The following is a 14,691-nucleotide window of genomic DNA, read 5'->3' as shown; positions in this document are numbered from 1 at the left end:
AACTTTCATTAATTCTCAGGTCCTTTTCTCTCAAAACCAATGACATTTTAAACAAGTAAAAGTCAAATCTTTAAAGGTCTTAAAGGTAAATCACAGGTGAATTGAACCTCATCTTGATCAACTTGGGTTAATGTGATTCATCAATGATTGACTCTGTGAACCTGATTATTTCTTTAAATGACATTAGAGACAGACCTTAGCTCAGTCCAAACTTTTATTTAATCAAGAGCACAGAGATTTCACCTTTTTTAAACACTTTAACATAAAAAAGATCGGTATGTATCATAAGGAAGAATAAAATATTATGAACATCCAACGGCTCTGATACAGGAACATATTTCTTTTTTTTTTCATTTTTCTGAAACCCATGCCATCTTTTACTATGAAATGCAGAAGTACTGATTGAGTTGCAGTTTTGCTTTAAAGTTGAAGAGTTGCTTTAAAGCAGCAAATATTCACCAAAAAGCTATACCATTCTGATCACTGACAGGTGAAGTACTCATTTTGCTTCCAACACATCAGCCTCCTGAACCTAATGTTCACTTGCTGCCTAATATATCCAACCCAGTGAAAGGTACCATCGTAATGAAATAATCAATATTATCACCACTTTTGTCAGTAGTCACAATGCTATGGCTCATCGGTGCATTACATACATGACACTATTAATTAAGTGTTACATGGGTCATTCTGGACAATCACATTTCTTCAAACCGTAGAGCCGTTCACCATGTAAGCAAGAAAAGTGACTCTTATTCATATTCATCTCACTTTTTTGTCTTATTTCTCCTCAAGCTAAAAAAATAAAATAAAGATCATTATCTGGTAATTGTATAGCACATAAACACATAATTGCATAATGAAAAACATTGGATACATAAAAAAAAATATACACAGTATATGATATTTTCAGGATAAAGTAGGAATATTTAAAGTATTTTCTGAAAAAACATTAGGAAAAATTAAGCCAGAACTGAATTTGTTTATAATTTCTATATATAATATCATGACAATTTTAATATTAGTTCATCAATTTAACTGTGTTTATAAAATACAGATGTCGGCATTGTGTTTGGGTCAGCTGGAAATTTGGACTTTAAGCCCTTTTCAGGTGTTCATCCTTGCGGTCCTGTTGCTCCTCCAGGTTCTTATCCTCGAGGTCCTGTTGCGTTCAGCCTTCAGTCTGATCCGCCTCACGGAGACCTGGATGAACCAACAACCACCATCTGTCAAACATGTCCTGCTGAGACTCTTGTGTCTCTGACTGGGCCTTAAGTCCACTGAATCTACTGAAAAAAGTTACTATTCTCCACAAGAACAAATGTTTTTGTTTTCTTGAGGTAGTAAGAACAAGAACAAAGTTAGTTTTGGTCGGGACATTTCATTCTTCATGAGCAATTAAACTGCATAACTCATGGGGTGTCTGCTTTCCACTTTTCTCAGTTGGACTAGAGACTTGCAGGTTTCTGCAGTGCTCTGGTTTCCCCCTGCTATTAGAAAATGATTAATATAAAGGTTAATTCTCCTGTTGGTGCCCCTAACTATGGTACTGATGAAAATCTGGCTGCTCACTGCTCCTAATGTGCTGCCATGTGCTAATGTTAATTGCTAATGCTAATGGAATGTACTATGTATGTATTAAGATAGGTAAAATGCAGAGACTGAAAATTTCCTATGGGATAATGAGATGAATTAACCTTTAACCTTTCAAACATGCTAGCTTTAAATTTTGGACCAGTCACACAATAGTTCTCAGACACCACACAAAAAAGTTCTGCTGGGATGATGTTTCGAGAACAAGCTGAGCGAACTCCCAAATCAGAAAAAAAAGCTATCATTTTTTTCTCATAGCCCTGCACGAGAGAACAAATTTCTCTGTTCTTGTGGAGGATATAATAAGCTTAAAGATGTGAACGTACCTTATAGTAGTAGAAAAGGACAATGTCATATATAAGCAGAGACAGGATGATGATCAGGGCCCTGAGAACCAGTTCAGTGCTAGAGACTGAAACACATTAAAGCTCATTAGAAATTGTCCTGAAGTCCATAAAAACCTTTTTGTTTGTTCTTATGTATATGTTTGGAAAAGTACTGATCAGAGCAATAATGTGCTGGAAACATCACATCTACTGATAGAAGATGTTCAGTTTCGAGAACATATTCAGTTTCGAGAACATGATTTTCCTCCTGATGATGTTCACACTGAGCTCATTTTTTTTATTTGTCTATAAATTTTATTTGAGTTTTCACAAGAGGTTCTCAGTTTGTACAGATATCAGATCATTTAGGTTTTCTTTAACATTATGATGTTTGGGTTGAATTGTTCCTGATTAGACTGGAACTATGGTCATTAACAAACCCCAATCACCCAATCACCTTAAAACATTTACTTTTTGGTTGTTTTTGTGTCATTCTATAGTTACCTCCAACAGTAAGATAGAGGGCTCGGCTCTCAGATGAGGAGAAGTTGTGGTTGAAAACGTTGACATGATAAATACATATGTAGTTTCCTCGATGGGTGTAGCCTGCAGCAGAGAACAAGAAGTGTGCTGAGTGATTAACAGCTGGAAGGGTCTGATTTTGTGGCTTTGAGGTGGTGGAGATCAGCTGGAAGAAGCCGCCTGGGTACTGTGGTTCAATAGAGCATTTGATGGTGAAGTCGGAGCCCATCAGCAAGCGAAACCCGTGCAGATAGACCTCTGAGACCCCGTCAGACAGGGAGATGACTGGCCGAGTCAGCAGATCTATTCACATACAGGGACATGATTAGATCAACTACCATACATGATAAACAACAACCATTTATATAATGCAACATCCTCAGAGAGAAAGATGGATTTGATCCAGGTGATTTTCATATGTGATTAATGCTGATCACTGAAAACATGGAGAAATCGGTCATTTTGAGACAAATAGTGGTTTTCGAGTCTGATGTGTCAACATTTGAATGTCCTAAATGAAGGAAATCAGCCTCATCTAGTCAAAATAAAGATGCTTATCTGAGGTCTGTTGCAAAGGATGTTATGAAAGTATCTGTCAATATATTAAACATTTTACAGATAAACAATTAACCAAGACAAATAACCATCTGGTGACGGGAATGACAGGAGTCTTTAGATATAATTTTAAATGTAAGGATCAGAACCATCTGGTCACTGAGAATTGAGTTCAGAATGCAGTTTGTGTTCACTTTTACCTGAGCAGACCAAATCCACACCTGAAGTGTAATTGTGAAAAATATTCACTCCAGTACAGTCCTTCAGCCCAGATGTCAGGGTTAAACAAGGAGATATGACTCTCCACACAGGTCTTGCTGCAAAATCATTTCTGAACTTTACTGAAACAACTGAACCACAGTCCAGATTTTGACACACTGATCCAAACCTCAGGTCCTCTTGATCAGTCCGTTCTATCACTGGTCTCCATTCTCCCTGGTGTTTGACCTCCAACGTTCCAGCACAGTGACTCGGCTCTCCCACCAACCGGACTGGATCTGAGCAGAGATAGAAAAAAATTAGACCATGAAACACACAGTCATACCAAAACCATGCCCCCTTTGTACCTGCGCACGTGAGTCCAGTGGCTTTTCCATGTGAGCAGGTCTTCTCAGCTGAACTGGACCTTCCACAGTCCATCAGAGCAGACTCATTGCCCTCACACTGGAACTCACTCGTCCAGTATAGAACCTTCCCTTGTCCGTACAGTGCCCCCTGGAGGACTAAAGGAGCCCCACAGCCCAGCTCCCTACAGACCACTTGGGCATCATGAAGGTCAAAATGTTCTTCACATACTGAGGACCAGAACCGGTTAGTCTTGACCTCTAATCTGCCGGAACACAAACTGGAACCGTTGACCAGTCTGACAGAGTCTGTGGAGACACAACAACATGAAGAGATGTTTAGTCTAAACCCATCTGAGTCCAGCATCAAACTGAGGACACATCCAGAGCTAAACGTCACACAGTCATGTGACACAACAGTTCACATGTGGTTTATGTTTTGGTGAAATTCATATCTCATGTGACAGTGTGAAATTGTTGACATGCTTCGTAGAAGTTTCTGTGACTGCTTCCACTCAAGCAGTTCGAATGCTCGCAGTTTTCTACAGTTTGAGAAGCAGAAAAAGAATCTTTATTTGACAGTATATTATACACACGGACATGGAACACGAATCGAAAGTGACCTGAACATTCAGGAATGTACCAAATACTTCAGAGTAGGAGCAGTGGGCTGCCATGACAGGTGCCCGGGGAGCAAATGGGAGATTAAGTGCTTTGCTCAAAGGCACATCAGCCAACTTTGCTAGCATGGAGAATCAAACCAGCAACCTTTTGGTCACAAGCCAGTTCCCCAACTGTCAAGGCCATGATCAAAGGTTGGCTTAGTAAGTCCCCATTCCATTTGTGGGCTCCAAACAAACAGCTGATACCTCATGACCATTATGCTGATGAGGCCCTGATCACATATGAAGACTTCTATAAGATGATGGATTGATGGGTTGAAGGTTTGAATGTTTGTTTAAGACCTTTGAAACTTAAAAACCAACAGCAGATCTAATGAGGGTGATGTTAGACTCTTTAAAAGCCTCATCAGTGATGAAACAATGTTGATCTGGTCTGGGGTTGTGATGACCTGGTTTTGTCATAGGGGCTCAGACTCACTGAACCTGCTAGTAGGCATGACCATAGTACCAAAGGTGGCCAAGGATACCACCTGCTGGGATGTTGTAGTAGAAGTGCATGTGGAAAAATTATGGTTGATCTGAGCTCAGATAACAAAAATGAAAAAAAAGTTACTGGAGTCATGGAAAAACTAATATTTCATTGGCCAACTACCATAGATACCATCAGTAGAGTTACCTGAACAGGTAATGGACAGGGTGAAAGGCGAGGAATGATCATATCTTGTCACACAGTCCCTCAGTACAGATGTGGAGTGAACACAGGCAGGTTCAATGCCCCATACAGGTACGTAGTCTGAGCGATATTCAAGGCTCACAGACACAGCAGAGCCACAGTTCAGCTGACGACATATCACATCTGATGCCTTCACGGTCCAGAAATCAAAAAGGGTTTCTACGTGTCTCCATTCTCCGACGTGTTTCACCTGTACTTCACCGTCACAGCGACTGGCTCTGCCTACCAATCTGACATCATGGGGGTCTGACCAAACACAAGTGAGAGATAAATTAAATCAAGGTGACAGAAACTGATACAAGACAATATAGATCAAAGCCTCACCTGAACAGATGAGTTCCACAGCTTTTCCAGATGAGCAGGTGTCTGACACTGAGCTTCCACAGTCCAGGAGGGCAAACTCATTGCCTTCACACTGGAATGTCTTCCACAGAGAAGCCTTAGCTTCTTCATAGAGGGCCCCCTGGAGGACTGAAGGAGCCCCACAGCCCAGCTCCCTACAGACCACTTGGGCATCATGAAGGTCAAAATGTTCTTCACACACTGAGGACCAAGACTGGTTAGATTGGACCTCTAGTCTGCCTGAACATAGACTGGAACCACGAACCAGTCTGACAGAGTCTGTGGAGACACAACAACACAGGGAGATATTTAAAGACCCCCCAAAAACTAATAAGCACATACATTTGTACATAAATATAAATCCAATTTCCAGAAAAGTTGGGACATTTTCTGCAGTGCAAAAATAATAAAATAAAATCTATGATCAATTAATTCCCTTGACCTTGCTTCTTTGGTCTTTTGTCAGTTAAAAAAGGTTCAATTAAATTAGCACATCACAGATTCTTGTATTACCTGCACAAGCTAGCTCAAGGACCCGAGTTTTCGTTGGGAAAGAGTATGAATTTTGTGTTATACAGTCCCTCAGTGTGGATGTAGTCTCAATGCAGGAGCAGCTGATGTACCAGAAGGACTGCCGTGGTGTTCTTCTCACAGACGTAGCAGACCCACAATCCAGCTGACGACAAATTACATCAGCTGCCTTCAGTGTCCAGCTGTCATAATGGGAGCCCACGTGTATCCAGATTTCAGAGTGTTTCACCTGTAGTTCACCGTCACAGCGACTGGCTCCACTCACCAATCTGACATCATGAGGATCTGAACAAAGGCAAGTAAGAGATAAATTAAATCAAGGGGATTGAACAGATAGAAGACAATGAAGACCAAAGCTTCACCTGAACAGATGAGTTCCACAGTTTTTCCAGATGAGCAGGTATCTGACACTGAATTTCCACAGTCCAGGAGAGCAAACTCATTGCCTTCACACTGGAACGTCTTCCACAGAGAAGCCTTAGCTTCTTCAAGGAGGAACCCCTGGAGGACTGAAGGAGCCCCACAGCCCAGCTCCCTACAGACCACTTGGGCATCATGAAGGTCAAAATGTTCTTCACACACTGAGGACCAAGACTGGTTAGACTGGACCTCTAGTCTTCCTGAGCATAGATTGGAACCATGAACCAGTCTGACAGAGTCTGCGGAGACAGACAGAAAAATGATTGATTTGAATTTTTTTCATATTTTTGTATTCCCAAGACATGGGAGCATTAGAAAATCTGGGCTAAAGTTGAATCTGAAAATTTTCCTGAAATAACACCCACACCCCCCTGCCACTTTAACAGATAACAGGAGTAATCTGATTACAACAAATCTGACTAACACACTTGGATTTCTCCCCAATACTCTGACGTCTTCATGCATCTATACCTGATTTATTTCATTCTTTACATCATCTAACAGGTTTTTTTAAAAAAAACAAAAAAAACTTACTAAATAGAAGTGACATAATCAAAAAATTTTGACACACAAGCTGCTGAAATGAAATAACCAACCGAAATAACCTTTGAACTTTTCAACATGACAGAGAGCAATGAGGGAATATGATGAATAGTGCTTTTATTAACGTTCTGCTGCTGTTAGCGGATACTTTTGTACAGTTATAGCATACAAAATTTGAAAAAAGATTAGAAGTACTAAAAAAAAGGTTGTAGCAGATGAATTAAAATGTCCAAAACTGTTTTATCCAAGTAGCAGATGACATTTTTCATTGTGCAACAACAACAGAAGTACTTGAACACAATGCACTTGTAATTTCAAATTCACAAGTGGGGTGGATCATCTTCCTAATAGCACATGTATGGCTTGGTAGTTAACTGGTGAAAGTTTAGAATATCATTACCACTTAGACCCCTTCAATACTCCTACCTGAACACTTCACCTCCAAAGTTGCAGGGCATAACTGAGCATCTGAAAATTGAGATCCATCAGAGCTTATACTGATGTTCCACACATTTGCTGTTATACCCCATTTTGGTCCAGCTGAAACAGCAGATCCGCAGTCGAGTTCTTTACATACTTTGTTTGCGAACTTCAGGTTGGAGTGTTGCTCACACACTGGTTTCCATGTTTCGTTCTGTTTTTTCATCTCCAGTTTTCCCTCACAACGTCCGGTTCCTTCCACCAGTCTGAATTCACCAGGTCCTGCAGAAATGAGACAGAACAGTAAGAGTCCAGTCCAGAACCACCAACACACCATCTAGATTTTCAGCAGCACTTAACTGTAAGGTCCATCATTAACTAAAGTTAGGATGTAAAATGCTTTAGCTAAATATCAATTAGTTAAAAGAGTTAATTAATGAGTCTAATAATCATTGATGAACTTTGGTCAAGTATTAATTTAGATATTATGTAATAGTCTATAAAGATGCAAGTAAGAGTAATAACTACTGCTTGTTTAATGTTTATTAATGTGTGAATTAACTCTTAACAAATGCTTTTTGTCAAGAGTTTACATACTATTTAAACTTGTTAGTAGTGTTTGTACTTACTTGTATTTGATGCAAATATTAAAGTTCACAGTTCAGTCATTCCATCAGGAGAAAACTGGCTTTAATAAATGTTTTTTTGAGGGCAGTGGTTGCTAACAACAAATGTTCATTAATGGTCATAAAGAGCATTTGGTAATATTTAATAATGGTACAGTGTGAACAGTAATTCACATTTTAGGTCATAAATGGACTGTGTGACTGATGTCAACATTTACTTAAAATCAGTCAGGACATGGAAGATCTGCACATTTATAACCCTCAAATATTTATGCATCCAGTTTCTACACAGTTATATTTATATTTAACAAACCCTTAACAACCAGTTAATTAATCAATAATCCATTAATAAATCCTTAGTAAGTCTTAACATGCTTATTACTCCTAACTCATATTTCTCAATGGAACCTGATTGTAAATGTAAACCAATCATTGTAAACTATTGTAAACCAAAACCCTTATTTTATGTAATGCCCAAATACCAAATCTGCCTCTAAAATATCATCCTGTTTCAAAATATTTTCTTAAATTGAGGATCTTTAAAATTCAAAGTCAGATAAATGTTAGTAACATGAGCTGAGTGTCATCACTAATGAATCCTCTGCCTCGTGGTGCATTTATTCATATCAGAATTACTTTTATCACAGCATTTTAGCACATGATGAGATTTGACATTTATGTAAACCCTGTGATGGAGCATTGCTTTATTTATTACTTTTTTTTTTACTTTGTACCTGTTACACCTGCAGCCTGGAGCCCTGCAGAGAGAAAGCATAAAATGAAAACATGAAAATGAATTCTTTCTGAAGAGCAAGATGTTACAAGAAAAGTGTATGTTTATCTGTGGTTCCTTCCAAACCCTTAATCTGCTCTGAACATACAGGAAACTCAGCCATGTGGTTGGATCAGCAAACGTTATACAACCAAACAGCACATGTGATACTGATTAAAGAATGAATAAATTAAAACTGCAAGCAGTGCCGATTAGACCCCCCACGAAGTTTTATCACGGGTGTGGAGACGATGTAAAGGAGTTTTAATCAGAATCAGAATCAGAAAAGTTGCTTTATCCCAGGGGGAAATTTGTGTGTATTACAGTTGCTCCATTCAAGTATAATAAAAAATAGCAGGGAAGAATAAATAAATAAATAAATACATACATACATACATACATACATACATACATACATACATAAATATATGAAACGTCCTGTTGGGTTTAGGGTTCCGGTACATTGGACTAAATTTATTTAAATTGTCCAGGGGGCGCTGTTGAGCCTTTTCAGAAGAGCTAAAACCCATAAAATATGAATACCTTTACCACTTCTGATGTGTGTGCCAAAGTTCATGACGTTTTGAGCACATTTCACACCTCAAAAGTTTAAATTCCGTTGTCAAATTTAAATCATGGAACTGCAAGCAGCATTTTCCAGGTCATCATTCCTCCATGTATGTTGGGGTGAGGTTGAGGGGGGTAATGTGGTATGTATACACTGGCAGGCCTGGTGTTCTACACAGGAGCTACAACACTGAAAAAAGCAGCAATTTATCTGTGAATAGCTCAAAGGCTGGAAATGTTTATATTCAAACCAAAACCCTAAACCTACTACCTGGTAGGGTTATGGTTTGGCTCCAACAGGTTTTTTGTGCATCTGGACCTGAGAAATATGTGGACCAGACTTAGGATGTCAACGTCACTCTTAATTTGAAGACTGATTTCTAAATCTGTCTAGCAGTTGATATTGAGCCCAAAAGCTCTGATGTGATGAGTTTGTGATTATATTTAGCTCCTAAAAAAGGACTCCATTGACAAAAAACTAATTGTCATGACATTATTTAACAGAGCAGCAATAAACCAACACAAACATATTTAATTTTATCATTACTAGAAATTAATCAATTAGCTGGATAAAAGACGCCCAACCCAGTAATAAACTAATGATCCTTCAATTTAATGTCACAGGTTAAATTAAACCCTGAATTTTTCAGCAGGTACTGAAATAACTCAACATTTATTATGAACTTTTTTTGTCGCAATGATTACAAATCATCTTGTTATGTCAGTGTATTGTGTAACAGCAGTTAATGGAAAGACTAAGTAACTAATCTGAAAGTTAGAAAAAGCAAGAATGCATGTTATTTAATCTTTATTTTATCAGGAAGTCCTTTGAGATGAATGATACCTGGCCAAGAAGCACACCAGTACAACACAAGAGAGGAACATAAAAAAAAATGTACATACATTGAAGACCTCACATAATCCTTTAAATCCAATTTAAGAACAGCAATTACACTCTTCTGTAATACAGATTAACAAAAGAGTTTAAATTCACAGAGGGAAATAAGATGCTGAAGCTGTAGTGAATTTTTCAGATTGTTCCATGGCCAAGGTGCAGACATGATGCGACACAGACATGGGGGTAGTTTGTGCAATACGGCCTTGCATATAAATATAAGCCACAGCCATGAGAGTAGAGTATAAAGTTCACAGTGATGGATTTTGAAGGAAGAGTTTGTGATCAAATGCAACACACGTAAAAAACTGTGTCCAGAGCTGAAGAAGCTGCATCCATGTAAATGATGTTCCCATATTTAAACACACTCAAAGATGTTTGTAGCAACTTTTTTCTCAAATTGAATTTCAAACAAGAAATGTGTCTTTAAAAAATGCCAAGGAGAGTGTTAAGCTTTTTTTTTTTTTAACAGATGCTCCACATGGGTTGTAAAATACAGTTTACCATCAATCCAGATGCCCAAATATTTATAAGATGATACTTTTATGATTTTTTCTCCATCTGAGGTCTGAATGGTGAAGCCCTCTGCATTTTGAGAATGGGCTTTTGTAAATGTCATAAACTTTGGCATTTAAGACCAATTTCAAATGACAGGGGTAAATCTGAAGCTGGGTTTCTGTAAATTGGCTTGAGAGTCTGGGCTCAACCGGCTCTATTTATGCAAAGTATCATGAAGTAACTTTTGTTATGATTTGGTGCAATAGATAAAATTTGATTTGATTTGAACAGGACAGGTGCCAAAATGGAGCCTTGGGGAATTCCTTTAGCGGTCTCCATAATATAAGATTTCAGACAGTCACAAAAAATACACAAAGCTTTGTCCTAGAGATAATTCCTAAACCATTTAAGTCGCAGACTCACCCACACCAATGTCTCAGAGTCTGCCTACTAATAAGTGATGATCAACCAGAGACGAAGAAGAATCTTTATTTTTCAGTATAAATTGTACATGTGGACAGGCAACACACACTCTGCATTTTAAGCCATCACTAACCGGACATACAGGAACACACCCCACAGCGGAGAATAGGAGCAGTGGGCTGCCATGTCAGGAGCAAATTCATCTGAGTTTACAGTCATGTCTCATGAAAATAAACATGTCAAACAATAGTTATCCTTTTCAGCTTTGTTTCTATCAATCATTACCCCACCTGGATTCCACAGGGACACCAAGACCAAGACCAGGAAAGTGTGATCCATGTCCAGTCAGATGCTCTTCTCTTCTTCTTTACTGCATCTCGTCTTTTATCAGGACATGTGTCACGTCCCACCCTTGCTTTTTTTTTTTTTTTCTCCACATCAAAAAAATTTAACTTGTAGCTTCCTCCAGTAGACAACATATGGTTAGTAAAGGGCAGATTCACCTCTTTATAGCAGTAAAAGTGAAAAAGCAAAGTCTGAATAAAGCGTAAAATTTTAAAATTGTTGTTTCCTCATTTTATTTTTTGTGTTCATTGTAAGATTTTTTTTTCTCCTCTCTCTTCTTCTCTCCTTCTTCTTTCTTTTATGTATTATTCTTATTCTGGGAAATGTTACTTTTAGAATGTAAGCCCCTTTTTATGTATTTGGCTGTAACCGTTCAGCCTGAGCAAACTTTCCTATATCTGTCATGTTTAATGGTTTTCTTCCAGTGTATTAGTACGTCGTAATCTATATGATGTTTAATTATGTTGGTCCAGGACAACAGATAAAAATTAGCTTCTCTGCTTAATCTGGTGCATGCATCTTGTTCTTTACAACTAATACCAATACACACCGTCCTGTTACTAAATAAATAAATAAATACTAAATCAATAGATACCTGTAGGACTAAATGTCACATTTGATTTATTGGAATTTTGCAGATGCACAATAATGGTTAACAATGAGGCTGTAGGTCAAATTCAGGCCTCCAAGACAGAATTTTATTTAGGAATAGGTCTTAACCTGGAATAGAAATACACATTAAGGATTGATAACTGACTGCTTTAACTTTGATCATGGCCAGAACCAGCAATTCTTTGCAAGTGAACTCTATGTAATTGAAAATCTGATCAAAGCAGAGACTGAAAATGTAAATCTTCTCTTAAACTTGAATTTTTTCAGCTCAAGATTCAGAGTCAGAAACAGTCATGATCAAGATCGAGAACCAGGCAGGAATAACCGCTGGAAAGTCACACTCAAAGGTAGAGAACAATCTGACTACTGACAAAGAGCAAAAGAGTGAATATATACACCCTGCCTGATGAGCCCAGCTGAGCTCAACAGGTGAGAATAGTTAGCTGATGAGGAGGTGTGGCAGAGAGAGAGGGAAGAGATAAACAGCAGAACAGACAGAGATGTTACAAAATGTAAACATAATTATTTTAGAATGTTATTATATTGTTGTACAATGTATTATTATACAATGTATATAATGTATTTTTGATATGTGAAATATTTTTGGGTTATTTTGTGGAGATGACATGGGACTTTGTGGCCAGTAGAAGAAGATGGGTTAAGGGGGAGGGGTAGATAACTTGCACTTCCTATCACTTCATATATGAATATGTTTTGTTTTGTTTTTTTTTTTTTTGCTCTTTCTTAGTTTATCTTTGCTGTTTTTGGTTTTAAATTCAAAACAAACAAATCTCAATCAGATGTCAGAATGACAATGCATCAAGCAGGTCAAGCAGACTGTGCTTTCAGGATCCTAAACTGAGCAGGACTAACGCTATTGTTATTGTGGACTGTGATAATGTTAAGTGGTGCTTGTTGACTTTATCTACTCATCAGGACCAGTGTGAACTCAGATTAGAGCTGATTTAGTGCATGAACGTTGTGACATTTTAAAACGACAGGAAGTGGTCTGCAATAAGCATAGGATTAATGCGTGCATATATTAGATAAAAGATGATCTGATCTGAGATCTGTTTGAAGTGAAGAAATCCCTTGAGAAATAACTCTGCAAAAACATATATATATATATATATATATATATATATATATATATATATATATATATATATATATATATATATATATATATATATATATATATATATATATGTATATATATAAAAACAGTAATATTCTGGGAGCTGTGGTGCCAAAAAAATACTGCTAAATAACGGAAAATAACCACCAAATAACCATAAAAAATACGGTAATTTTCATAATTAAAATAAAGTTTTTTGCCCTAACTTTACATGAGATTTTGCTTTTTTTTTTTTACTTTTTAATGTTTAATAAATAATATTTACATGTATTAAAATGATCAAATTACCTTTAAATATGGACAAACATTGTTATAAAATAAATAATAGGGCTCAAAGATGCAGAGAAGTTCTGTTATTAGTTGGTGTTTATCACATAATTTTATGTTAAAAACTTGTATATATTAATTAATATTTGATGCAATAAAATGATATACCATACATAAAAACATTTGATTTATCTTTCAAAACCTGTCAATTAACTGTTAATTAACTAATTGTCTGGATTTGAAGTCCAACAATTTACTGTTAATTTAAGATCATATGAAGTGTAAACATTATGTTTATAGAATATTTCACATTCAAACATGTGGCGTTTTAGGTTACTTCTTATAACAGAAGTACAATTTTGACATAAAGTCACACAGGTCATAGTACAACAAGATGTCAGCCTCAGTGCAATTAGAATAACAAGGAATGTACCTTTCATTTGTTAAATTTAATATTTGACATTGAATAGACATTTATTATTATTGATGAACAGGAAAGGCATTGTTCAGCCTATGGCTTTCAGTCATGATGCACCTGAACAAAAATACAAAAACAAACACAAAAAGGCCAATAAACATTACCATACACATATTAGCCCCACATTTACACTAACAGCACAACCCTGCTGAACCCCTGCACATAAAAACAACACAGAATCAACAACATGCCCAATGCCCACAATGCAATGCGGCAAACATACCACAACATTATCTTTACTTTTAAAAACTGTCATAATACAGATAACCAACCATTTATATTTACAATATTCTACTGCTAATTTAAGAATATGTGAAGTGTTGTGGTTGAATGACATATACTTTCCAATGAGACTAAGTTGTATAATCCACTGATAAAAGCTGTATTTTGACAGTTTATCAGTGCTTATACATGTTATACATTCACAAAAATACATTTATTCAACATTTTTGTTGTGAAACCTCCCGTAATTACACAAGATATTTGTCAATTAACAAACAAGTCTTGTTAAACTTACAGAACAAATACTTCTTTTACAGTTAATTGTCAGTAATTTTATCTTGTTTTATTATTTTTTTTTAATCTCATAAATAAAAAAGAAATATTTGTGAAATTACGATACATTTGCAAATGTATTTTAACTGTATTTTTCTGTTAAAAAGAAAAAAATTCTTTTAAAAAATGGAAATTTTATGGTTATTCACAGTTACAGTTTTTTCATGTTATTTTACATTTGACATGTAAAATCACAGTCTATTTTTGTAATTTCATTGATATTTTCCTGCATCCTAAAAATACAGGGAAAAATCTGTAAAATAACCAGTGAAAATTCTGTTAAATTACAGATTTTTTTTTTTTTACAGTGAACTACACATTTAGAGACAAATATAACCTAAAGA

General features: G+C 36.6%; 1 protein-coding gene across 1 annotated transcript; it reads right to left on the bottom strand.

Annotated features, from left to right (window-relative positions):
• Positions 1-1,045: 1,045 nt before the first annotated feature.
• On the bottom strand, positions 1,046-11,171 carry LOC115414874 (scavenger receptor cysteine-rich type 1 protein M130-like). The gene is made up of 10 exons (XM_030128237.1): positions 11,105-11,171; positions 7,277-7,453; positions 6,151-6,447; positions 5,240-5,536; positions 4,859-5,161; positions 3,563-3,868; positions 3,197-3,493; positions 2,424-2,744; positions 1,920-2,005; positions 1,046-1,203 (listed from the first exon to the last, which is right to left on the bottom strand). The coding sequence occupies exons 1-10, from the start codon at positions 11,169-11,171 to the stop codon at positions 1,108-1,110; spliced, it is 2,247 nt and encodes a 748-aa protein (XP_029984097.1). The 3' UTR covers positions 1,046-1,107.
• Between the last annotated feature and the right edge of the window lie 3,520 nt (positions 11,172-14,691).

This window comes from Sphaeramia orbicularis, chromosome 24, assembly GCF_902148855.1.
Source record: "Sphaeramia orbicularis chromosome 24, fSphaOr1.1, whole genome shotgun sequence".
Taxonomy (NCBI): domain Eukaryota; kingdom Metazoa; phylum Chordata; class Actinopteri; order Kurtiformes; family Apogonidae; genus Sphaeramia; species Sphaeramia orbicularis.
Note: the sequence above shows the minus strand (reverse complement) of the source record. Positions and strands in the feature narration are given on the sequence as shown.